Here is a 25,860-nt window from a genome sequence, read left to right as displayed (position 1 = left end):
TTTGATAAATAGTGCAATATAAATTTGCAGTTAGTATTTATTAGAGAATTATTCAAACATCAAAAGTAGCTTTAAGACTTGCTTATAGATCCTATCCACTGTCACCCAGCCCCAGCAGTGGGAGCTACAAGCTGAGGATTGCTGATAGTTTCAAAAAGTATACTCAGGGCCAGTCACAAAACATGTCTGACATTGTCCTCTGCTAAAGATTGGGAGTAGCAGAACTATCTAATACAAAGAAACAAACCCAAACAGGTATCCAAAATGGGGAGACAAAAAACAAGCTCAAAATGAAAGAACAAGAGAATTCTCTAGAAGAGCTAAATAAAATAGAGATAAGAAATTTATCAGACATAAACTTCAGAATAATGATGCTCAACAGCATGAGAAAAGATATAACAATGAAGAATAACATAATACTAATAAAGAACACACTGTGGACGGAATACACAGTAGATTAGGGGAAGCAAAGGATTGGATCAATTAATTAGAAGACAGGGTAAATAAAAAACCACTTAATCAGAGAGCCAAAAATTTAAAAACAGGACAGCTTAAGGGAGCTGTGGGAAACCAGGAAATATAACAATTTTCACATAATAGGAGTGCCAGAAGTGGAAGAAAGGGAGTAAGGGATAGAGAACTTTTTTGAAGAAATAATGTCAGAAAGCTTCCCTAACCTGGTGATGGGAAAAAGTCACAAAAATTCAAGAGGCACAAAGACTCCCAAGGAAGAGCCCAAACAGGCCCATGCCCAAATACATCAAAATTAAAATGCCAAATATTAAAGACAAAGAATGTTTAAGCCAGCAAGAGAAAAGCAATTTGTTTGATACAAAGAAGCTCCCATCAGGCTGTCATCTGACTTCTCATCAGAAACTCTACAGGCCAAATGGGAATAGCATGAAATGTTCAAGGTAATGAAAAGCAAGGATTTAAAACCAAGATTACTATATCCAGCAAGGCTATTGTTCAAAATAAATGGTGAAATAAAAAGCTTCCCAGACAAAAATAAAAGGCTAAAGAGGTTTATTGCTACTAAATCAGCACTACAAGAAATACTAAATGGACTGATGAAATGAAAAGAAGAAATATATATGGAAAGAAACCTACCATACAGAATTAAACTGGCAATGAATAAGTACTGGTCAATAATAATCATAAACGCAAATGGATTAAATTCTCCAATCTAAACACATAGGGTAGCTTAATGGATATGAAAACATGACCCAATTTTATGTTATCTAGAAGAGACCCACCCAGAACAAAAGACTCACACAGGATGACACTGAACAAGTGGAAAAAATTTTCCATACAAATGGAAACTTTACTCAGAGACATCTAATTTATTCCTGTACCTGAGCCGCAGTTTACTCTTGAGTCCTTTTCCTGAGGTTTATGTGCTCTTTAGAACACTGCACTCAAACAGAAATCTTATGTCAACCTATAGCAGAATCATCTTATTGAATCCTGGCCCTGAGAGACACTTTACAGAGCCATTTGAGGTAGGTTTTTATGCTCTTTAAGACACCGAACTCAAGCAGAAATATTATGGAATCCTGTGCTTGAATCATCTTATTGAATTATGGGCCTGAGAAACATTTTATACACTCAATTGAGATCTTTAGGCAGAAATATTAGGCAATCCTTGCCTGAGTCATCCTATCTAATAAAAGAGCAATGTGCAAATTAATCATCACTCTGTCACACCTACAAACCACACCCACAAGCCACTCAGAGCATGTATGCAAATTAACCCCAACCAAGATGGCTACAGCCACAGAGAGCAGGAGGGAGGCTTGGGTTTCCTTGGCAATGGAGGAAGCCAAGATTTCCACACACCCTGGCAGGCCCAGGCCTCCACTCCAGGATACGAAGTTTCAATTATAGAAGGTAAATAAATTCCATCAGAAATTGTGGCAGTCACGGAATTGGAAAAGCAGGAGGCCAGGGTTGCCCCGGATGAGGAAGGAAGCCAAGCTTCTGCAGCCCTGGCTAGCTCAGGCCTTCACTCCAGGCTACAAAGTTTCAATTATAGAAGATACATAAATTTCAACAGAAATGGCTGCCACCAGGGAAAGAGCAGAGGCTCGGCTCTGCTCCAGTCTACAAACTTTCAATTGTAGAAGGTAAATAAATTCCAGATACCAGGGCCTCCACTTGCGTTGCCAGGGAGCATGGCCAACCTGCGAGTCACCACTGGCTTCTTGCCCAGGCCGCCCCACGCCCGTCCACACCCATGCGTGAATTTCATGCACCGTGCCTGCAGTCTTAGTAAATATTAGACAATCCATAGTAAATAGTAGGTAATCCAGTACACTCACTTGAGGTCATTAGGTCACTCTCATCTAGCAGAAATACTATGTAATCCTGTGCCTGAACCATCTTGTTGAATCCTTTGAGTTGGGTTAAACCGGACATTATTCACCCCATTTGAGTAGGTTAAATAAGACAAAAATCTGAAGCCTCTCTGCTGGAGCCTCTCTTCACTTAGAGTCATCTGTTTCAGTCCTGTGCTGGGGCCACTCTCTACTTAGAGTCATCTGTTTCAAAGATTTAGAATGGCAATGTACCTATCCATAATAACCTTAAATGTAAATGGACTAAATTCTACAATCAAAAGACATAAGGTAGCTGAATGGATACAAAAACATGACCCAACTATATGCTGTCTACAAGAGACCCACCTTAGAACAGAAGACTCACACAAGATGAGTGTGAAGGGATGGGAAAAAATTTTCCATGCCAATGGAAATGAGAAAAAGGCTGGAGTAGCAATACTTGTATCTGACAAAATAGACTTCAGAATGAAGTCCATTTCTAGAGACAACAAAGGTCGCTACATAATACTAAAGGGATCCATCCAACAGGAGGATATAACCCTGGTAAACATATATGCACCTAACATAGGAGCACCTAAATATATTAAAAAACTACTAGAGGATTTTAAAACAGAGATAGACAGCAATACAGTCATAGTAGGGGACTTTAACACCCCTCTGACTTCACTGGACAGATCTTCCAGACAAAAAATTAACAAGGAAACAGTGGCTCTACAAAACACACTGGATCAGATGGATTTAATTGACATTTATAGAACATTTCACCCCAATACTGCAGAATATACATTTTTCTCAAGTGCACATAGGTCATTCTCAAAGATAGACCACATGTTAGGGCACAAAACAAGTCTCTATGAGTTCAGGAAGATTGAAATCATATCAAGCATCTCGGATCACCGTGGGATACAATTAGAAATCTATTACAGAGGAAGAGCCTTCACACACGGTAGATCTCTCAGCTGAGTCTCTGTGCTGGCCAGGATGGCCACTTCAGGTGCTCTGTTTCCAAACCTAGAACCAGGCTCCTGTGGGTCCTATAACGAGTATTTGGTGGAGTTTTGGGCTAGAAAAAATGTCATTTAAAAGGTACAACTGTCACCCCATACAAATGAAAAAGGCTTGTGTAGCCCTGACTGGTTTGGCTCAGTGGATAGAGTATTGGCCTGTGGACTGAAAGGTCCCAGGTTCAATTCCGGTCAAGGGCATGCACCTTGGTTGCAGGCACATCCCCAGTAGGAGGTGTGCAGGAGGCAGCTGATCGGTGTTTCTAAATCTTTATCCCTCTCCCTTCCTCTCTGTAAAAAAAATCAATAAAATATATATTTTTAAAAATTTAATAAATAGTTTTTGTTTACTTCATTACAGTTGTTCCTCTTTTCCCCCTCATAGCTCCCTTCTATCCGGTTCCCATCCCACCCTCTGCTCTTACCTCTCCCCACTGTCCTCATCCATAAGTGTACAGTTTTTATCTAGTCTCTTCCTGCACCCTCCATACCTCTTTCCCCCTGAGAACTGTCAGTCCACTCCCTTTCTATGCCCCTGAGTCTATTATATTCACCAGTTTATTCTGTTCCTCAGATTTTTAATTCACTTGATTTTGGGGGTTCACTTGTCGATAGATATGTATTTGTTGTTCATAACTTTTTATCTTTTTTCTTCTTCCTATTCTTAAGGAATACCTTTCAATAGTTCATATAATACTGGTTTGGTGGTGATGAACTCCTTTAGCTTTTTCTTATCCATGAAACTCTTTATCTGACCTTCTGTTCTGAATGATAACTTTGCTTGGTAGAGTAATATTATTGTGGGTTCTTGCTATTCATGACTTTGGATATTTCTTGCCATGCCCATCTGGCCTGCGTAGTTTCCTGTTGAGAAATCAGCTGACAATTGTCTGAGTTCTCCCTTGTAGTAAGTAACCGGTTTTCTCTTGCTGCATTTAATATTCTCTCTTTTCCTTTTGCCCTTGGCATTTTAATTATGATGTGTCTTGGTGTGGCCCTCCTTGGATTTCTTTTGTTTTGGGTTCTCTGTGCTACTTGGACTGACTTTTAAGTCTATTTCTTTCACCAGGTGGAGGAAGTTTTCAGTCATTATTTCTTCAAATGGGTTTTCATTTTCTTGCTCTCTCTCTTCTTCTGGCAACCCCATGATTCAGATGTTGGTATGCTTGAAGTTGCCCCAGAGGCTCCTTACACTATCTTCAACTTTTTGGATTCTTCTTTCTTTTTGCTTTTCCAGTTGGGTGTTTTGTGCTTCTTTGTATTTCAAATCTTTGACATGATTCTTGTGGTCCTCTAGTCTGCCGTTGGGCCTCTGATTAATATTTTTTATTTCAGTCAGTGTGTACTTAATTTCTAGTTGGTCCTTTTTCATATCCTCGGGGCTCTCACTGAATGTAGTGGCCTATCCTAGGAAATTCTTGAAAAACCTTATAACCACCCAAATCACTATGCTCAATTAATATTTGACAAAGGAGGCACGAACATACAATGGAGTCAAGACAGTCTCTTCAATAAATGATGTTGGGAAAATTGGATAGATACATGCAAAAGAATGAAACTAGATCATAAATAAATTCCAGATACCAGGGCCTCCACTTGCGTTGCCAGGGAGCATGGCCAACCTGCGAGTCACCACTGGCTTCTTGCCCAGGCCGCCCCACGCCCGTCCACACCCATGCGTGAATTTCATGCACCGTGCCTGCAGTCTTAGTAAATATTAGACAATCCATAGTAAATAGTAGGTAATCCAGTACACTCACTTGAGGTCATTAGGTCACTCTCATCCAGCAGAAATACTATGTAATCCTGTGCCTGAACCATCTTGTTGAATCCTTTGAGTTGGGTTAAACCGGACATTATTCACCCCATTTGAGTAGGTTAAATAAGACAAAAATCTGAAGCCTCTCTGCTGGAGCCTCTCTTCACTTAGAGTCATCTGTTTTAGTCCTGTGCTGGGGCCACTCTCTACTTAGAGTCATCTGTTTCAAAGATTTAGAATGGCAATGTACCTATCCATAATAACCTTAAATGTAAATGGACTAAATTCTACAATCAAAAGACATAAGGTAGCTGAATGGATACAAAAACATGACCCAACTATATGCTGTCTACAAGAGACCCACCTTAGAACAGAAGACTCACACAAGATGAGTGTGAAGGGATGGGAAAAAATTTTCCATGCCAATGGAAATGAGAAAAAGGCTGGAGTAGCAATACTTGTATCTGACAAAATAGACTTCAGAATGAAGTCCATTTCTAGAGACAACAAAGGTCGCTACATAATACTAAAGGGATCCATCCAACAGGAGGATATAACCCTGGTAAACATATATGCACCTAACATAGGAGCACCTAAATATATTAAAAAACTACTAGAGGATTTTAAAACAGAGATAGACAGCAATACAGTCATAGTAGGGGACTTTAACACCCCTCTGACTTCACTGGACAGATCTTCCAGACAAAAAATTAACAAGGAAACAGTGGCTCTACAAAACACACTGGATCAGATGGATTTAATTGACATTTATAGAACATTTCACCCCAATACTGCAGAATATACATTTTTCTCAAGTGCACATAGGTCATTCTCAAAGATAGACCACATGTTAGGGCACAAAACAAGTCTCTATGAGTTCAGGAAGATTGAAATCATATCAAGCATCTCGGATCACCGTGGGATACAATTAGAAATCTATTACAGAGGAAGAGCCTTCACACACGGTAGATCTCTCAGCTGAGTCTCTGTGCTGGCCAGGATGGCCACTTCAGGTGCTCTGTTTCCAAACCTAGAACCAGGCTCCTGTGGGTCCTATAACGAGTATTTGGTGGAGTTTTGGGCTAGAAAAAATGTCATTTAAAAGGTACAACTGTCACCCCATACAAATGAAAAAGGCTTGTGTAGCCCTGACTGGTTTGGCTCAGTGGATAGAGTATTGGCCTGTGGACTGAAGGGTCCCAGGTTCAATTCCGGTCAAGGGCATGCACCTTGGTTGCAGGCACATCCCCAGTAGGAGGTGTGCAGGAGGCAGCTGATCGGTGTTTCTAAATCTTTATCCCTCTCCCTTCCTCTCTGTAAAAAAAATCAATAAAATATATATTTTTAAAAATTTAATAAATAGTTTTTGTTTACTTCATTACAGTTGTTCCTCTTTTCCCCCTCATAGCTCCCTTCTATCCGGTTCCCATCCCACCCTCTGCTCTTACCTCTCCCCACTGTCCTCATCCATAAGTGTACAGTTTTTGTCTAGTCTCTTCCTGCACCCTCCATACCTCTTTCCCCCTGAGAACTGTCAGTCCACTCCCTTTCTATGCCCCTGAGTCTATTATATTCACCAGTTTATTCTGTTCCTCAGATTTTTAATTCACTTGATTTTGGGGGTTCACTTGTCGATAGATATGTATTTGTTGTTCATAACTTTTTATCTTTTTTCTTCTTCCTATTCTTAAGGAATACCTTTCAATAGTTCATATAATACTGGTTTGGTGGTGATGAACTCCTTTAGCTTTTTCTTATCCATGAAACTCTTTATCTGACCTTCTGTTCTGAATGATAACTTTGCTTGGTAGAGTAATATTATTGTGGGTTCTTGCTATTCATGACTTTGGATATTTCTTGCCATGCCCATCTGGCCTGCGTAGTTTCCTGTTGAGAAATCAGCTGACAATTGTCTGAGTTCTCCCTTGTAGTAAGTAACCGGTTTTCTCTTGCTGCATTTAATATTCTCTCTTTTCCTTTTGCCCTTGGCATTTTAATTATGATGTGTCTTGGTGTGGCCCTCCTTGGATTTCTTTTGTTTTGGGTTCTCTGTGCTACTTGGACTGACTTTTAAGTCTATTTCTTTCACCAGGTGGAGGAAGTTTTCAGTCATTATTTCTTCAAATGGGTTTTCATTTTCTTGCTCTCTCTCTTCTTCTGGCAACCCCATGATTCAGATGTTGGTATGCTTGAAGTTGCCCCAGAGGCTCCTTACACTATCTTCAACTTTTTGGATTCTTCTTTCTTTTTGCTTTTCCAGTTGGGTGTTTTGTGCTTCTTTGTATTTCAAATCTTTGACATGATTCTTGTGGTCCTCTAGTCTGCCGTTGGGCCTCTGATTAATATTTTTTATTTCAGTCAGTGTGTGCTTAATTTCTAGTTGGTCCTTTTTCATATCCTCGGGGCTCTCACTGAATGTAGTGGCCTATCCTAGGAAATTCTTGAAAAACCTTATAACCACCCAAATCACTATGCTCAATTAATATTTGACAAAGGAGGCACGAACATACAATGGAGTCAAGACAGTCTCTTCAATAAATGATGTTGGGAAAATTGGATAGATACATGCAAAAGAATGAAACTAGATCATAAATAAATTCCAGATACCAGGGCCTCCACTTGCGTTGCCAGGGAGCATGGCCAACCTGCGAGTCACCACTGGCTTCTTGCCCAGGCCGCCCCACGCCCGTCCACACCCATGCGTGAATTTCATGCACCGTGCCTGCAGTCTTAGTAAATATTAGACAATCCATAGTAAATAGTAGGTAATCCAGTACACTCACTTGAGGTCATTAGGTCACTCTCATCCAGCAGAAATACTATGTAATCCTGTGCCTGAACCATCTTGTTGAATCCTTTGAGTTGGGTTAAACCGGACATTATTCACCCCATTTGAGTAGGTTAAATAAGACAAAAATCTGAAGCCTCTCTGCTGGAGCCTCTCTTCACTTAGAGTCATCTGTTTCAGTCCTGTGCTGGGGCCACTCTCTACTTAGAGTCATCTGTTTCAAAGATTTAGAATGGCAATGTACCTATCCATAATAACCTTAAATGTAAATGGACTAAATTCTACAATCAAAAGACATAAGGTAGCTGAATGGATACAAAAACATGACCCAACTATATGCTGTCTACAAGAGACCCACCTTAGAACAGAAGACTCACACAAGATGAGTGTGAAGGGATGGGAAAAAATTTTCCATGCCAATGGAAATGAGAAAAAGGCTGGAGTAGCAATACTTGTATCTGACAAAATAGACTTCAGAATGAAGTCCATTTCTAGAGACAACAAAGGTCGCTACATAATACTAAAGGGATCCATCCAACAGGAGGATATAACCCTGGTAAACATATATGCACCTAACATAGGAGCACCTAAATATATTAAAAAACTACTAGAGGATTTTAAAACAGAGATAGACAGCAATACAGTCATAGTAGGGGACTTTAACACCCCTCTGACTTCACTGGACAGATCTTCCAGACAAAAAATTAACAAGGAAACAGTGGCTCTACAAAACACACTGGATCAGATGGATTTAATTGACATTTATAGAACATTTCACCCCAATACTGCAGAATATACATTTTTCTCAAGTGCACATAGGTCATTCTCAAAGATAGACCACATGTTAGGGCACAAAACAAGTCTCTATGAGTTCAGGAAGATTGAAATCATATCAAGCATCTCGGATCACCGTGGGATACAATTAGAAATCTATTACAGAGGAAGAGCCTTCACACACGGTAGATCTCTCAGCTGAGTCTCTGTGCTGGCCAGGATGGCCACTTCAGGTGCTCTGTTTCCAAACCTAGAACCAGGCTCCTGTGGGTCCTATAACGAGTATTTGGTGGAGTTTTGGGCTAGAAAAAATGTCATTTAAAAGGTACAACTGTCACCCCATACAAATGAAAAAGGCTTGTGCAGCCCTGACTGGTTTGGCTCAGTGGAGAGAGCGTTGGCCTGGGGACTGAAGGGTCCCAGGTTCAATTCCGGTCAAGGGCATGCACCTTGGTTGCGGGCGCATCCCCAGTAGGGGGTGTGCAAGAGGTAGCTGATCGATGATTCTCTCTCATCGATGTTTCTAACTCTCTATCCCTCTCCCTTCCTCTCTGTGAAAAATCAATAAAATATATATTTTTAAAAAAGTTATTTGCTGTCTTTTATGAGTGGGGCTCTTGGCTGATAGATGAGCAATATGTTTGTGAGTCCTCGCACACCCACACCCTCACACCTCTGTTCTATCTTGCTAATAATTAAAAGTTATTTTTTCTTTTATCTGCCAAAAAAAAAAAAAAGAAAAGAAAAAGAAAATAGAAAAAGAAATCAATTACAAGCCATAGTGAAAGCAGTCTTTATTTATAGTCCTGATGATATCTGGAACAGCATGCAAGTTTATCTTCAGGATTGTGCCTCATGAAGCCGAAGAATGAAATTGAGGACCAGAATATAAGCAAAAGCATAGAAAATGTATTGCAAGCAGATTCAGGCTCCCCACAGGGTTGCTCATCGGTCCATGGGTATATGTTTGCTACAAGCTTGCTCTATGTCCACCCATGTCACCACCTGATGAATTCTCTCAATTATTCTTGCCCAGGAACAGATCTGAACTTTCTCTGCTCCTATGCATCAGTTCACCCTATTGTATCCTCTCTTTACATACCTCCTGCTTGGAGTCTAAAAACATTCTGATGTACTATCAACAATAAAAATATATATTAAAAAATAAAAACATTAGGTTTTTTCTGTATGGTTGATTTCTGTGGTTAGGCTTGCTCAAAAAATAATAATTATTACCATAAAAATAATAAATGATTTAGCCCTACAACGTAAGGAATTAGGAAGAGAACAGTGAAAAAGCTCAGAGAAAGTAGAAGGAAGGAAATATCAATAATAAAGATTAGACCAGAAATAAATGACATAGAGGCAAAAAAAAAAAAAAAAAACCTACAAAAAGTTTATGAAACCAAGTGCTGGTTCTTTGAAAAGATAAACAAGATTGATGAACTGTTAGCCAGTTCATCAAGAAAGAAAGGGATGGGATCCAGATAAATAAAATCAGAAACGAAAGCAGTGAATAACAGCTGACATCAGAGAAACACAAATGATTGTAAGAAAATACTATGAACAGCTATATGCCAACAAGCTGTACATTGTGGATGAAATGGACAAATTTCTAGAAAAGTTCTTCCAAAACTGAATCAGAAAGAATCAGAAAACCTGGTGAGGCCAGTAACAACTGATGAAATAGAAGCAATAATCAAATAACTTCCAGCAAACCAAAGCCCTGTAAAACTCAGCTTCCTAGGAGAGTTTTACCAAACCTTTAAAGGACAACTATTACCTGTCCTCCTCAAACTGTTCCCAAAAAAATCTAAGAGGAAGAAACACTTCCAAGCTCTTTTCATGACGCCAGCATTATCCTACTTCCAAAACCAGATAAAGAAACTACAAAGAAAGAGAAATATCCCTGATGAACAAAGATGCAAATAACATATTATATAAATATCTATTGCTTAATAAAATGATAAACTCGTATACATGATGTCTTACAATATATAATCAAATCGAAGAATCTCACATTACAAAGAAAGGGTAAAAAACCCAGTTCTCTTCCTTCCCCTGCTCCATGAAAGCCACAGCTCAGCCTCTGCTCTCATCATCGTGACCCTAGTGCAGGGAATTTGCGGTTACTCTTCTGAGTAAATCCACTTGAAAAAAGTTCTTTCCACGGACCTGCAAGGGCTTCTCAGTTACTTTGCCCGTTAGCCCTCAATGGAGAATAGTTTTTCATTTTAAGTCAAAGGTGCTGCTTTACACCTGTTTTTCTCTTTGTTTCATTTTGTTTTTGTTTTGTGTTTCTCTTGTCTTTTGCCTTCTATTGGCAATCACTCTTTTGCTCTCACTCTTTATGCAAATTAACCTGTTAGTTCTCACATCAACCCTATAAAGTAAGCACAGCCAGCCCCATTTTATGGGCAAGGAAATGTAGGTGTCCAGAGGTTACAAAATCTGCCTACATCACCCAGACACAGCTTGGAAGTAGCAGAGCTGCGAGTTGAACACAGGCAGCCTGGCTCCTGACACATTTTTTTGGTTGTTGTTTATATATGCTATTGATTTCAGAGAGGAAAGGAGAAGGAAAGAGAGAGAGAGATGTTTTTAAATATATTTTTATTGATTTCAGAGAAGAAGAGAGAGGGAGAGATAGAAATATCATGAAGAGAGAAAAATCATTGATCGGCTGCCTCTTGCATGCCCCCTACTGGGGATCGAGCCCAAAACCTAGGCATGTGCCCTAACTGGGAATCAAACCAGGCTCTTGATGAGTTTTTAAAACCAACATGTACAGCAGATACTTAGTGTAGGGAAAAGAACTGTACATGTCTCAAGGGCATTGAAAGAACCACCATTTTTAAAGCCTAGCGGCCCCCCCCCCCAAAAAAAGACATAGACATATCTATATCTGTATCTATATCCTGAGCCACAGAGGAAAAGATTAAATTGGGTTCTGGATCTTCATTTCCATTTGGGATGGCTAAATTTTTTTCAACCATGGGTGCCCAAAGGAGCTCTTCTTTTATCTGGAAATGTATTAGGAGCCTCTCTTTACCTGACAGCGGATACTAATAAATGAGGCCTCGTTGCCTGAAAAGAGCAGGTTGGACGTGAAGCAGAGGCAGGGAGATGAAAGGCCCAGCATCAGATGGGAAGAAGTAGGAACAGTGGGCCAGGCAGGTCCTGGGGGCGGGACAGTCCAGGGGGAGAAAGACAAAGGAATTGCACTGCTGCCATTAGCCAGAACCCAATGTAACAGTTTGTATGTTTTTGTTTAGATACAGACATGGTCATCATTTACCTGTCAGCTGGCCTCACATCAAAGGAAGAAGATAAAAAGGCGACGCTCCGTATCATCAATGAAGAAAATAGCTTTCTAAACAACTCCGTGATGATTCTCACCTATGCCCTCATGAACGGTAGGTAGTGTTTTGACGATTTTCCTTTCAGATGAAAGTTCTCTCTAAATGTATGCTGCTTTCAAAAAAATAAAAATAAAAAAAGAACCACAATGATGTGCTTTGATGGAGGCCATATGCAGAGAGGCAACTGAGCAGCTTTCTTCCCAAGCCATCTCTCTGCAGCTGATGCTGATATTCAGGGCATGTGTTAGAAGGTCCTTTCTCCTCCTCTCTCTCTCTCTTCAGACAACAGCTTGTTTCTAAACTTTCTCCAGTTATGTGGTCTCCCAGAGGATTCTGTGTGACTCCCCAGAGGATTTTCCTGCATAGTCTGGGATTTTCATACTATATCGAGGTTACTAAGTGGGTTTTTTTGGTTTGTTTTTTCATTGATTTAAGCTGCAGAAAGTCACGGTACTGACCTCGATAGGTGTGCAGGACTGTGAGTGTCACACTTCCCTGCAGGATCGCCCCTGAGCCTCTCTGCTACTTCCTCCTCCTCAGCTTCCCTAGGCTTGTGGTGAAGATTCGTTAGCCCTAATGCGTAGTAAACACAGGACACGGCCTGGCACTTGCAAGGTGCTCATTAAAGGTTGATTTTTTTTGTTTTGTTTTGTTTTTGCTCTTAAAGGAGGCATGTGAAAGTGTGTAGTCAGTTGGCCCCTCTGAGGAAAAGCTCACTATTCTTTCCTTCTGCTCTCCCCCATCCCTCAGTTTGACTGCACTCCATCTTCTAGCCTCTCTGCCGTGACCTGTCTCCCCACCTGTCATTCATCACTCTCTTCCCCAAGCATCTCCTTCAGGCTCCTTGGTGGCCAAAGCTCTTGCTTCTATTCTTTTATTTTTTTTAATATATTTTATTGATTTTTTACAGAGAGGAAGAGAGAGGGATAGACAGTTTAGAAACATCGATGAGAGAGAATCATCGATCAGCTGCCTCTTGCACACCCCCTACCGGGGATGTGCCCGCAACCAAGGTGTATGCCCTTGACCAGAATTGAACCTGGGACCCTTCAGTCTGCAGGCCAACGCTCTATCCACTGAGCCAAACTGGTTTTGGCAGCTCTTGCTTTTAGAGGCCGTATCTTGATCCAGCACCCCTGCCCACCTACAGTCTCTTATGTCTGCTGTCCACTTCCAAATTCCATGTAGAACCACGTGGCTTTCGGGGCAGCAGTTCTCACATTTTAATGTGCTAAGGATTACTTTAAGTTGCTTTTGTAAAATGTGGTCTCACTCAGTTTTTGTTCGAACCCTCTTAGGTGGGGTCTAGGAATGTGAGCTTTGGCCAGCAGGGATTGTTCCCAGGTATTTCGTGGATTGCACACAAGTGGACGAGCATACGGTGTGTGGCCTGGAGGTTCTGAGTTCCGGTCTCCATATATGAGCTGCGTGGCTTACTCCAAGTAATGTTTTTCTCCTTAGGCCTCAGTTTAATCTGTAAAAAGAAAATAATAAAATGTATGTAGGGTTTGCCAGGGCAATAAGTAAGCAAGACATGAAGCGTTTAAAGGTCCTGACACAGTACCTGGTAAATCACCGCGCCTCAAAGCCACCTGGAGGAGAAGGAGAGATGGTGTGACTCCCTGTCTCCCCACAGCTCAGAAGCAGGCTGGCCGGCTCTGTTCCTATTCTGTTCCCCGGTGTGCTGTGCGTGTTGCCTATTAACACCGAGGTGATGCGCCCACCTCTGTATTGTTATCTCCTCCCTTCACTTTTCACAGGACTCTGAGCTTCTCAGGCATGAATAGGGTTTCCGTTTCCTTTGTCCACCGAGCACAGCTGCGAGGGGCAGGGATGGCCGGTTTTTCCTATGGCACATACCTTTCGGTGTTTCCTCTGGGTGCCGGTCACTTTTTTTTCATATGGTTTAGCTTCTTCCACACTTAGGAGAAAGGCAAGGATGGAGAAAAGGAAGGGAGGGCGGGGAAGGGGACAGGAGGGGAAGGGAAATGTGTTGAGCCCACAATGTAACGGTGCACTGAAGTTTTAGAGCTGCATCCCACAAAGTGCCTGTCCTCGGGAAGGTTATAACTAGTGAGAAAGACAGACCGACCCAGCAGATAAATTCAGTGCAATGGTACAGGAGAGGAGGGGTCACTTCTTTTCCATTGGATTTGGAGGTCTGCTCAGGCAGACACTGAGAAAAGAAGCTTCGTTGCTATCACCCATCTCTTCACTGATCCCAAGTCTTCCCACCAGAGAATCTTATGCACCTGCTGTGCCCTGATAGTTTCCTCGTTTAAAACCTCTGGTGACTTCCCTCCTACCATCCCCATCTTTTCTCTCTTTCCCTTTAATCCAGCCACACACACATGTGCTCACTGCCATTTTCTCCTAGTGCTGTCCATCTCTGAGCACTGTTCACTGGCACTGCCACATCCCTTTACTCGACCAGTCAGGCTTCAAGTAAGGAAGCAGAACCTCCCTGAGAATTTGGGTGTAACAGTTTTATCATCAGGATTACAGTGTACAAAATTATGGGGAAACTAGAAAAATAAAGAAGAGTTGACAATGTTTAGTAGCCAGCTCTGGTATAGGTGGACACGTTGGAGTTTTTAAGGATATCTAGAAGATAGTGTAGAAGTCTATGGAAGGTCATTGGCTCTTCGTGGCTGTACCCCTGGGAATTCTAAGTGAATCATCTGGGCTTGCCCTTGGTGAGCAAGCCAACAGCTGGGAAACGAAACTGAACCAGATCAGTGTGAGCAGGATAAACCAGCACATTCCTTCCCTCTATGTCTGTCTCTCACCCTCTCTCACTTCTGTTAAATTTCACACTTCACTTTTTGGCACCTTTGACCTGGAAGCATAAAGGAAAGGGAATTCTGGGAAAGGTAGTTTTCAGCATGACTGTGTTGACAATAGAATTACACAATATACTTAACCAGTCTGCTCCCCTACTGCCAGCCCTACATAACAACATTTCATGACAGAGTGATATAAAATTTCCAGTCTTTGGTAGCCTTGCATCCCACACTGTTCTTCTTTAGCTAGTAGATGCTCCTGCTTATTGCTTTTCTTTTACATTTTGAAAGAACCAAGCAGTAGATGACAAAGAAAGGGAATGTATTTATTGCCTTAAGTTGTGTGCTTTTATCATTTGCCTCTGGGAGCTTCTGAGCTTCTCAGGGGTATAAGGTCGGGATCAGTGTATCTTTTGTGTTGTCTTTTACTTGGAATGTACCACTTACCCATTCCCACCCCTCATCTCAACTTTGTGTCAAGCAAGGGAAAAAAATAATCTGGTTCTGGCTTTCCTTAAGCATTACATGAGTGGAGCAAAAGCCAAGTTATTAAAACACAATATGTTAAGAAATAATATCCATTAGATCCTTCTATGACTCTAGAAATAGACTTCCAAGGTTAGAGTTATGTACACTCCTTATTTAAAAATGATAATGCCACGTAACTCTTCAAATTTTTTTTTAATGACTAAATAGTTCAAGAACATGAGGCTAAGCCTTTTTAAAACTCAGTGGTAGAATCTCAGTAGTGATTGAAATCATTTGAATTTGTTTACAGTTGTACCCATATGGGATCAGTTACTAATCCTTTTGACTGTATTCCAACAATAGCAAACCAGAATTTTTAAAAGGTTTATTAAATTTATTTTTGTGCTATGGATTACAGATGTTGTGGGACAATACATCCCGGTATGCCTAAATCTTTTACAAAGTTTTAAAACCATCTAAACATAAAAAATATACATTAAATAAATCAAATCCAGTATTATCCTAACAATATCAAGCATGAAAACATTTGTAATTGAAATGAGCTTAAAGGCACAAGGTTTGGAGGCCTCCTAAATGCAATCCATAATGCTTTCATTTAGTTGCACGAGATTTTGGCAAGTGTTTAATAGGCGAGGAGGTTAAGAAATGAAATGGTAAACCTCTATCCTTTAGAACTCTTACAATTTCATCTACTAATTTAAATTAAATGCAGACTTCTTAGACATGACTTTTGCTTTCAAATATTAAATGCAGAAAAATAATTTGAATATAATTAAATTTTTAGGGGAGAACACATCCTTGCTAGATGGAGCTTCTTTATTTGCTCATGTGTTTTGCATTGTTGCCTTTTGAAGAATCCCCTTTCCCTCTTGACTATTTGAGGAAAGGCTATGCATCAGGCTTTGATCCTCAACAAGAACTGGTACCTCTGTTGTCAGTCTAGATTGTCTCTGCAAAGACCTCTTTAGCAGAGGTATCTTCATTAGGCGGAGGGATTACAAGACCTCAGCCAAGCCTTTATTAGATATGAATGGCAAAGTTATTGTAGAAATTGATACCATGTTCCATTGTCTTCCCTTGGCTTTCCATTTCAGATGGGGTGACTGGTTTGAAAGAGCTGGCTTTTCTGAGAGACCTGGCTGAACAGAACTCGGGAAAGTACGGCGTGCCGGACCGGACAGCCTTGCCCGTGATTAAGGGCAGCATGATGGTGCTGAACCAGCTGAGTAACCTGGAGACCACAGTCGGCAGGTTCTATACCAACCTTCCCAACCGGATGATCGATGAAGCTGTCTTCAGCCTCCCCTTCTCCGATGAGATGGGAGATGGTGAGTTTGGGGGAAACTTCCTGCTAAATGAGAGGGAGAAGAAGTAGACGTGAAACTAGAGAGCAGCTTTGCAGGGCTGGTGGAACACAAAGCTTAGAGTGCTTAGGATCCAGCCTCAACAGCAGAGCAACATGGAGTAGACAACAAATACAGGCTTAGCATTAGAGAGGACTGCAAATCCGCGCCACAGCTGAGGTGTTGTCCTTGGTAACTTATTTAACCTTATTAACTCCCATTTGATCATTGGTTCAAAATGTAATATCTTTGTTGTTTTTTTCCTTTTTATTGAATGTGTTAGGGTGATACTGGTTACAAAATTATATAGGTTTCAGGTGCACAATTCCACAACACATCCTCTGTTCACTGTATTGTATATTCATCACCCCAAGTCAGGTCTCCATTTATCACCATTTATCATACCCTCCCCCAATAGCCACCAGACAGCTCTATCTTTGAGTCTAAATTTTTGAAGTCATTATAATTATGAGACTTATTAGTGTCTAGCATTCCTTTCAATAGTAATTATTGTTCTTTTTTTATTTACTTTACCTTTGTTGTTATTGCTATTATCATTTTGATGTCACAATTACCCATAGTTTGTTATTTTACTTTTGTCAGTATTACTATTATTATCATGCATCACCCCAATGTCACAAGTTGGGTGAATTGTTTAACTGTCATGATTAAATTTCTTGGTCTATAAAATGGGAAAAAGTAATATTTCCCTCAAGGCAGTTGTGAAGATTAACTGCACCATTTGTAAAGCATCTAGAATAATGCCTGGCCAACGACATGTGCTCAGGAGAAGCACAATCTTTTTCTTTTTCTTTTCCTCTTCATATTCTTGCCTATTCTTTTCCTTATTTTTTTCTGTCTGAGAAGATAGGAAAGGCATTAATTACTAGCCAGCCAGACACCATCACCATATGAAATTTTATTTTCATGTTCCATTAACCAGGGACTCTCATAAATACAGATATTCAGAGGAAACTCATGTATAAAAAGTAACAAGCCTTTGGAGAGAGTGTGTTTTCTAGAATTAGGTAAACATGTTTTTTATATAAGGAAGAAATATATGGTGGCTGCTGCTATACTCAAACTTTTTTATCCTTCCTATTTCTGGCAGGGCACATAGAAGTGTATAGATTAAAAATGCTCACCTTTAGATAAGGTTACTTTCTCTTCTGGGGGAAAATGTCAAGCAGCCCTTTGCTCATTTAACCAACATTACTGAGTGCCAGCCAAGCATTATTTCAGGCAGTGATGGGTAAGGCACACATCCCATCCTCAATAAGTGTTTAAGTCTATAAAATAAAGATAAATCAATAAGCTCAGTTAACATTCATCATCTCGCATAGTTACACATCTTTTTTTTTGTAGTGAAAACTCTTAATATCTCTCAGCAACTTTCAAATATGCAATACAGTATTGTTAACTCTAGTCACTATGCCGTACAATACACATCCTCAGTGCTTATTTACCTTATAACTGGGCATAACTTTCACAGAGTTTTGCAGTGTTGTATCCACTTCCTCCTCCCATGCGATGCATGTCCTTGGCTTGACAATCACAGCTGCTCAGTAATACTTGGGGGTGAGCATCATGCAGATTCTCTGGGTGAAAGCCCGTTCTTTATAGAAATCTTAAAGAAGATCCAAAGCTCTTTCCCACGTGTTCACAGAAGGATGGCTTTCTGAGAAGGTATGAAGTGCCATCGAACACAGGACAGTACAAGAGGATGGCAGAGAGATGCTCTTCCTCGTTTTGTTTGGGGCTTGAATTAGAGCCTTGGGATTGTAGATTTGTTTGGGGTCCCAGAGATCATTTTGTCTCACCTCCCCATCTGACACAGGAAGAGTCTCACTCAGAGAGGTGGCACAGCTTACCCAACACAGCAGTAAAGCTAGGAGGAAAGAACAGCTTCCCTACTGCCCAGGGCCAGTCATTGGCCCACTGTTCACTCTCTCTCCCCCTTCGCCTTTCTCTTTCTGTAAGCATCCCATTGTTTTTGTATGGCATGTGAGCCAAAAATGGTTTCTATAGTTTTAAGCTCAGTTAAAAAAAAAAAAAAGAAGAAGAAGAAGAAGAAGAAGAAGGTGTGTGTAACAGAGACTACATAGCCCACAATGCCTAAATATTTACTATCTGGTTCTTTACAGAAAAGTTTACACATTCCTGGCCCAAGGGACAAGAAATATGTTCCTTTGGAAACTTAGTGTCTCCTTTAGCTAGTCAGAGTTCTAAGTGGTCAGATAACAAGAGTCTGTGCCTTTCTAAGTTTTTTCTCTCCGTTAGTCTGTTTCTGGATAGGAAGCCTTAGTGAAACATAGTACCTTACAGACTTTTCTTTATTCATAATATCTTTTCATCTAACAACCCCTAAAAATCAGTACAGCACTTACTACTGTGTCCTTCAAACAGATGTGAAAATCAAGCTGCAGGGAAGTTATGTCCAGTGAGATATGCATGATACACTAGGGACCCAATTGGGTAGAACCCATGTTTTTGGACTCCCTGTCTAAGTGGTCTTTCAGGTTCAGCTGAATTTCCCTCACTCCAGGAAGTAGAATGATGTATTAAGTGCTGCTGCTGATTGCACTGGTCTGGAATGTCATGTCCTTCAAGGTGAAAAACAGCGGGAAATGTGCACATTGCCTCCGTCTAACTGAGATATCTGAACCCCCAACAAACACAATTTCCCTTGCACTCTCCCTCACTTACCCTGTCTGGAAGGGCCGTGGCTGGTTCCTCCCCAGCAGCATTTGGGTGGCCGCTAGGAGCCTTTGTGATTCACCAGGGCACAGCTCCCGTCTTTGTCCTTTCCTGCTATTCTTTGGATTTTTTCTTTTTCTTTTAACCCATAGGTTTGATCATGACAGTGAGTAAACCCTGTTATTTTGGAAACCTGCTTCTGGGAATTGTAGGTGTGGACGTGAACCTGGCTTACATCCTTGAAGATGTGACGTATTACCAAGACTCTTTGGCTTCCTATACTTTTCTCATCGATGACAAAGGTAAACTGCTCAAATTAATCAGGGGAAAGAGTGATTTCTTTAGCATCCTGAAAAAAAAAAATCTGTAGGTATTCTGATCCTAACCAAGTAGGAAATGATAGCATTTCTACAAACACAGTATAACTAGGACTACTACTTATAGTAGAACACCATAAATGTGACAGAATGAATCTAAACAGGATGCACATGTTCCTGTGTTGTGTGGAGGAGTCAGTTATTTGTAAGGTCGGGAAATTAGACTTGAGGATTGAAGGACACACAGAATGTGATCCTTTGGACTTTTTTCGTCTGTATTGTTATCTTTGGGTTTACTGGCATGAAGGTTTATATGATAGATAGATCAGGACATTTCATAAAACTAAAACCAAATGACCAGTACCTCCAAAATAGTCTTGATTAAACAGATGTCCGATAATTTAAGGACATCTTTCTACACTTCAGGAGTTTTATATAAGAACACATAAAAGAAGTTCAGTTTTTATTGGACTGGTGAGTTACATACTGAGAAATTGAGTGTTGGGCAGCCGTCCCAGAGTATTCCATATTTCAAACCTACGATAGGCACTTTATTAGATTCACTACTTCCTACAACATGCTTTCCATAGCCTGTGTTTTTCTTTTCTTATTTCAGGGTATACACTTATGCACCCATCTCTTACCAGGCCGTATTTGCTATCAGAACCCCCTCTTCATACTGACATCATTCATTATGAAAATATCCCAAAATTTGACTTGGTTCGGCAAAATATCCTAAGGTAAGGAAAAGGTGAGGGCTGTAGTATTGATCTTTCTCTGAGAATAGAATCCTTTGGAGTCAAATATGAGTGTGTATTACAGGATATAAAACAAGTATATAAATTATTTTAGTGTTATCAAAAGTATACTCAGTAATTTTTTTCCTAAGAATAATAGCCACAAAAAAAATATGTTTACTTTGAATAATAGGGAAGGTCTCTTAGAACTGTTATTGAGGAGACATGTCTTGTAAATCAAATTCTGTGTTTACATTTGCCTTTAATTATAAAATCAGATATACATTATCTCATTTAAGAAGAATACTCCCATTGTACCAAGTTGAGAAATGCTGGCAAAAGGAAAGGTTAAGTTGAGGCCCCACTCTCCCACACGCCAGAAAACGTCTTGGCCACACAGTGTCCATTCCAACTTGACAGCACCATCATACACAACATTTTCTCTTGAAATAAAGAACAGGTTGGATTTTTTCCAGCCATGATACATTATTTTGGCAGATGGTAACCTATAGAGAAACGGGTCTTTGTGCTCATTGGTGGTAAAGTAATAACTGAGCGATCTGAGACAACATCATTTCTGGAAAGAATTAGAATTGGGAGGCAGAGGGGAGGTGGGGAGCGGTGTGCCGGGGTAGAGGGTCGGGAATGTTTTGAGTTGCAGAGCTGACAGCATACTTTTACAAAATTGAAAAATCTCACATTCTCTCTTTCAAAAGTGACGGGCTTCATTGCTTTTCAAACTCAGGAGGTGGCCACGGACTCACAGCTTCTTCCCAGCCTTTAATTAAGTGCTTAATTTTATCTTTGGCCTGAAATGTTTCCTTCTGTTTGCCAACGCAGCCTCCCTCTGGGCAGCCAGATCATCGCGGTGCCTGTGAACTCCTCCCTGTCCTGGCACATAAACAAGCTGAGAGAGAACGGGAAGGAGGCGTACAATGTCAGCTACGCCTGGAAGATGGTGAGTGAGAGGACGAGCCGTTGCCTGAGCAGCCATGGGTACAGGAATTCTAGGGACCTTGGGTCGGATAAAGTTACCAGTTTTAAAGTGGTTGGGGAAAAGAAGAGGTACTCCAGATGTTTTATAATTATTTTCCTTTTTTTAATTTATGAAACCAGTTATTATTCATGATAAATGTACCAAACCATATAAAAGAATGTGCAGTAGACAGTAAACTGTGCTCTTCCCTCCCTCCTGGCTTTGACCTCCCATTCCCCATAAATAATCACTTTGGTCAATTTCCAGAAAAATTTTTAGTGCACACAGGCATATGTATATATATATATCAGTGTACGTTTCTATATTAGTGTGCATGAACGTTTAATGGCTATGTAGTGTTTTATAGATGGACAGAATTTTTTTAACAGTCCCCTATGTATATACATTTAGGTTATATCCAGTGAATTTTTATCATTTTAAGTTCAAATTGTGAAAGTTGGAAATTTAAAAAAAGAGATATGAAAGCATAAAGCCCTCTGCTAACATATTCCAAGGGAAAGGAACTTTCATATTAGAATTTGGATAATTCACATTCACCGCAAGTGCATTGACACATTAGCCTTAATGTGTGGTACCCATTTCAGCTTTTTTTTTTTTTTTTTTTTTTTTTTACCAGCCTCAGTCAGAGAGGGGGCCACAAAGAAATTGAATCTAAAACATACTGTCCATATGATTTATGTTCCTGTCCTTAACTCCCTCTTCCAAGCATACCATCACATGCTATTAGTTGACCAAAATAAGAGTGGACTTGTATATTTTTCATCAAATTTCAATCACTAAACCTCAAATGCAGTCATCCTGGATTTCTTTGGATGGCCATATCTGGTGTTTAACTTTTTTATTCCGAATGGCTCTTTATTCATTCCTTTAAGAACTTCTTATGAACAATTATTATAAGATAAGAAGAATGAAAAAGAATGATACTCTCTCCGCCTTCATAGAGCGTCTAGCCTGGTGGTGGATGCAGGCAATTAAATGGCTTTATACAGATCTGTGTCTGGCTTAGGAATCACAAGGATTAGAAGTAGCCAACATGGTTTAGATATACCTCTCCTCTAACCTTTTCATTTGGTTCTTAAAGCATCATCATGGTAGCAGTGATTTCTACATTGGAAACAAAAGGCAATAAAATACTAAATGAAAGTTTTTGAGAAACATACATTTACAAGCCTAATCCTACTGGCATTTTATTGTTTGACTAGAGGCCTGGTGCAAGAACCCATGCATCATTGGGGTCCCTCGAACTGGCCTGCAGGATCAGCTGAAAGCGGCTTTCCAACATTCCCCGAGGGGTCCTGGCTTGTGGGAGGGTGTAGACCAGGCTGAGGGACCCAACCAGTGCACAATCAGGGCCAGAGAAGGACTTGGGAGGTTGGCCAGCCCAGGAGGAACTGTGGGAGGGCTCCAGGGCTTCTCGCTCACGTCCTAATTTAGACAGGCCCCAGCAGCAAGCTAACCTACCAGTTAAGCGTCTGCCACCTGGTGATCAGTACATGTCATAGTGAGCTGTTGAGTAGCCTTAGCATATCATTAGCATATTACGCTTTGATTGGTTGAATGGACAACCAGACACTTAGCATATTAGGTTTTTATTATATAAGATAGTACAGATTTAACAAAGGTCAAAGTCTTTCTGAAATTCTGAGTCAGCTCATCTTTAGGAATTATTTATTTATTTATTTTTAGAATGATTGGACCATCTGCTCTTATTTTTCATATTAATAGAGTTTTTAAATAAAGATGAATTGTTTAATTTTCACATCAGAAAGGGTGAGCCAGACACCAGAATACTTCATTGCTAAATAATTTTATATTTGAAACTGGAGATTGGTTACCTGCAGTGCAACCTGATTGAAAGCAACTCAGTTATATCCTGAGAAAATATCTACCTTTATATATGTTGGCATTGAAAGAGACAGAAGGAAACCTAGGCATTCTTTAAGACCTTCTTTGTAGAGTAAATAAACCCAACGTTAACATTTTTGGAAAAAATATTATCTCCTTAAGATAGATGTTATTTTTTCAGCGATACTGGTAAATTCTGGCCACTCTGCTCTGCCAAATAGGTGTAATCATGAAATCACTTCAGATAGTTCTCAGAGTTCTGAAATTGTCAAGAACATCACTATTAAGAAAAAAATGAAAGAGGTAATACGGTAATAAATAATGAGACTGGAGTTGAAAAGGCTGGCCTGATTACCCAGCAGGAAGAGTAAATATGTTTTTGAGTTACATTTGAGTTCCTTTAAGGAGAAGGTGCTCATCGTGTCCTCGGGAATAAAAGGAATTCCTCTCCTAAGTATAATCCAAATAGACTGAGCTCGTGCTGAGACTCACTGGTTAAACTGCTTAGCATCCATACCTGTAGCAGACAGGTATGGATGGATTGTTTCACGGAATTAATTTAAATGGAACATGAGGGATTATGTTAGGAGTGGGAAGAGATTACTACTCTGTCACCGCAGAACCCAAGTCCATCTTTGAGCATTTGAGGAGGCTGCACACTGTGCGGGATGGAAGGAAGTATGGATTATCGGAAGGTATTACAGCATTCCTGTACTACAGAGCCTTGCTTCCCTTCAAAACATGAATCCCAGGGGGGTCAGCGAGAAAACCACTCCCGGTCCTGGGGAGCCTCTTTGAGGGCATCACAGTCTTGGATGCAGAGGCTGCGTTTCTCAGATCAGAACACAGTAGAAGGACCTGAGTTGAAGTCTGTTTTCCTTTCTATCATAGTTACAAACTATTTATAAACATAAAGTTATAAAGTATTCTGGGGTAACTTTGTCTTTAATTATTTTAATTGTTTGACTACAGTTGATATACAGCATTGAATTCATTTTAGGTGTAACAACATGGTGATTCGACCTGTATATACCTTGTGAAGTGAAACCCAAATAGGTCCAAGACTTGGGTAACTTCTTATTTTTCTCTTCTAGAACAGACACAATTATAAAATGATAATCTGGCCCTTCAGCAAAGTTTTTATCTTTTGGTTTCTTGGAGCACAAAAGCCAGGAATCAAACTCACAGGCTGACTCAGTGAGCAGGGGAAGGGGAAGGAGTGAATGCCCCCTTGGAACCCCCTGTCATTCTCTGATTTTGTGGGTGGAGGAAAAGGATTCAGTTTGTGAATCTAATTGAACATCTTTGGCAGGGGTATTTGAAAGCAATTCCAGGAAGATGCAAATTTCTCCCGTGTTTAAAAAGATTCCGCCACCATCCTCATCAACCCTAAATTACACTTAACGTTAACCTGCCTCGTTAGCATTTTCTCCGGGGTCATTAAGTAAACCTTTTGGGCTGCATTATTTCTGATTTCGCTGGTTATCACTCTTCATTTATTTACAAGCTACCTTTTAAATAGATTCTGTCCATCTCCTGATGCAAACCACTTACCGTATTTTTCGGACCATAAGACGCTCCGGACCAGAAGACGCACCAGTTTTTAGAGAAGGGAAATGAAGAAAAAAAGATTCTGAAACAAATAGTGTCCTAAAATATTTTATGTGCATTAAAACCCAACATCACAGTCATAAACACATGTAATCAACCCTGTAAAGTAAACAGCAGCATTTAGAACCATTTTAGAGCCAGGCAAGCACACAGAGACCACACAGAGCCGGGCAACTAAAAAAACTTTTTTTTTAAAGTATATGTGTAGGCTATATTTGGACCATAAGATGCAGGGACTTTTTCCCCCCACTTCTGGGGGGGAAAAAGTGCGTCTTATGGTCCGAAAAATACGGTAAGTAGTTTGGCTCTCTTCTGTTTTTAAGTTAAAGAGCTAGGACTAAATAGCTCGACTTGCCTTTGATACTTGGGTGGACAATTTTCCTGCCAAATTTTAGGCGAGCATTCATTTCTAGGAGCAAAGTACGTTTGAAAGTGTTCTGACGTGTGTGCTTAATAGTTTAAGCTAAGCTAAGCCCATTGCTCCCCCTGGGCTGAAGTGGCAGGTCAGGCAGCTTTGTGAGACAGTCACGGGATATGTACTTGTCATCAAAGGGAGATCCTGGTCATCTCCAACTAAGAAAAGAGAAGGTGGAGAATACAATGAATAAGCCAGATTCGGTATGGGCTGTATATGCGGAGTCATATTTTGCTTTCAAAATCGGCAGCTCCAAAAACACTCGTTGTGCCCGGCCAGCGTGGCTCAGTGATTGAGCATTGACCTATGAACCAGGAGTTCACAGTTCGATCCCTGGTCAGGACACATGCCCAGGTTCGGGCTCAATCCCCATGGTGGGGTGTCCAGGAGGCAGACGATTGATGAGTCTCTCTTATCATTGATGTTTCTATTTCTCTCTCCTCCCTTCCTCTCTGAAATAAATGAAAATATATTTTTAAAAATAAAATAAATAAAAACACTCATTGCAAAAGCAACTATGTATTTTCTAATACATCACAAACCCCATAAAGGTCATGTTCTCATGCCATACTCTTGCTTAAATAAAGCAAAGCGGGGCTG

General features: G+C 40.4%; 1 protein-coding gene across 2 annotated transcripts in view; it reads left to right on the top strand.

The window, feature by feature from the left end:
- Window positions 1-25,860, top strand: part of CACHD1 (cache domain containing 1) — a 233,661-nt gene that overhangs the window by 172,524 nt on the left and 35,277 nt on the right. For both annotated transcript variants that reach the window (XM_036444801.2, XM_045584504.1), the window contains 5 exons: window positions 11,940-12,080; window positions 16,393-16,626; window positions 19,491-19,640; window positions 20,272-20,395; window positions 21,233-21,350. In XM_036444801.2, coding sequence (XP_036300694.1) covers window positions 11,940-12,080; window positions 16,393-16,626; window positions 19,491-19,640; window positions 20,272-20,395; window positions 21,233-21,350 — 767 coding nt within the window. The remainder of the gene's footprint in view (window positions 1-11,939; window positions 12,081-16,392; window positions 16,627-19,490; window positions 19,641-20,271; window positions 20,396-21,232; window positions 21,351-25,860) is intronic.

Source organism: Pipistrellus kuhlii, unplaced genomic scaffold, assembly GCF_014108245.1.
Source record: "Pipistrellus kuhlii isolate mPipKuh1 unplaced genomic scaffold, mPipKuh1.p scaffold_m20_p_2, whole genome shotgun sequence".
Classification (NCBI taxonomy): Eukaryota; Metazoa; Chordata; class Mammalia; order Chiroptera; family Vespertilionidae; genus Pipistrellus; species Pipistrellus kuhlii.
The sequence above is the reverse complement of the archived record's forward strand: the minus strand, read 5'-3'. Positions and strand labels throughout refer to the sequence as shown.